Source organism: Hydra vulgaris, chromosome 02 (assembly GCF_038396675.1).
Source record: "Hydra vulgaris chromosome 02, alternate assembly HydraT2T_AEP".
NCBI classification, from domain to species: Eukaryota; Metazoa; Cnidaria; class Hydrozoa; order Anthoathecata; family Hydridae; genus Hydra; species Hydra vulgaris.
In genome coordinates this window covers 2,188,868-2,190,554 of record NC_088921.1, presented here as the reverse complement: position 1 = coordinate 2,190,554, position 1,687 = coordinate 2,188,868, and the positions used below count along the sequence as shown (strand labels likewise).

The following is a 1,687-nucleotide window of genomic DNA, read 5'->3' as shown; positions in this document are numbered from 1 at the left end:
GTCTAATAACGTGTACGCTTGCTGCTTTTGTGAAATAGAGTTTACCGTGAAAGAAATGATTGATCATCAACAAGAATGCGTGTCTAACAAGTTTGTTTATGAATGTTTTGTATGCAAGAAAAAAGTAAAAGATCTTCTTGAACACGAATGCGATTACGAATTTGAGTTGGAAACTAAAACCAAGTTATGTTTTATTTGTTCCACATCTATCGATAAAAAAATTACGAAGAACATGTTACAATATGCTTTCAACAATACAAAGAAACACAGAGGCAAATTTATGAAGATCAAAAGAAATGTTTAAGTTATTTAAAATTATCCACCAACAATTGCATGGTTACAATGAAAAATATAAACGAAAAAATAAATATCTTGACTAAACAACTAGAAGATAACGAATTTAAAAGACTGGATAATGAAATTGCAAAATTAAATCAAATGTATCAAGATTTCTTGACTAAACTACAAGATGACAGTGAATTTAAAAGACTGGATAATGAAACTACAAAATTAAATCAAATGATTCAAGAAAATAACAATGAAGTATTAGAGTTGAAAAAAATAACTTATGAAAATGTGTTTGACAAAGAAAAGCATGAAATATCTATGGATATTTCACAAAATCTGTGGAAAGACACTCAGATTATTAAATTAGACCAAATGGAACTACGACTTTTATCTAATGAAGAATATTGTTCTAGACCTATCTACACCTCAGAAGGTTATTTATATCGTATGAAAATTTATGGTTTTGATAGGAAAGAAAATTTTATGTCCATCTATTTCCGATTGATGCAAACAGAATATGATGCTGCTTTAAAATGGCCTTTTCATAAAAAAGTTAACTGTATTTTACGAAATAATGATAAAGTTTATTCTCAAACAATCTCGTTAGAAAATCATTTGAAATTTAATTCCATACAAAATCAATACAGACACACTACCAGAAGTTTTGAAAAACCAACCCAAAAGTATAATGTAGCTGTTGGATTTGATTGCTTTATTGATCATGAAGAACGGAACCATTATATTATAAATGACACTTTATTTATAACTGTTTCTATTGAATAAATTTTTTTTTTTTAATCCTTGTATTATTAAGTTTTTTGTATTAACTTTCTTTATATATATTTTTTATAATCATTTTATATAATAAAATTTTAGATTAACTAAAAAAATGAACCCAGAAAGATATTTAAGAGAAATGGCTGACGAACTTACCAAAGACAACGTAAGACATATTAAATATATAATGAAAATACCACTTGGAATCAAAGTAAAATTAATAGATGCTATTGATGTGATGGAATATATAAAAAACTATATAATTGAAGACGATAATGGTCGTCTATACGAAAGTGTAGAAAGTAAGTTTTATTATGTTTTGGAATTATGCAACATTATTGGACGAAGAGATATTTATAAAAAATATCATAATAAAATTCATCGTTTACCTACTTATGAAGAGAGCACACGTTTGCCTACTTATAAAGAGAGCAGACCTACTCACGAACAATCTAAAAAATTATCAAATGTATATTCGCCTGAAGGAGTTTTTTATCCTAGTGAAGTTATTAACGCCAAACAACAACAACTCTTTGAATTTTATAAACATTAAATTTTTTTAAATATTTTTTTTATTTTTTAGCCAACTAATAAAATGTCATTCAGCTTAAACTCACTTTTA

At 26.3% G+C, this 1,687-nt stretch overlaps 1 protein-coding gene across 1 annotated transcript; it reads left to right on the top strand.

Annotated features, from left to right (window-relative positions):
- Positions 1-342: 342 nt before the first annotated feature.
- On the top strand, positions 343-1,071 carry LOC136075713 (TNF receptor-associated factor 5-like). The gene has a single exon (XM_065789148.1). The coding sequence runs from the start codon at positions 343-345 to the stop codon at positions 1,069-1,071; it is 729 nt and encodes a 242-aa protein (XP_065645220.1).
- Positions 1,072-1,687: the final 616 nt, after the last annotated feature.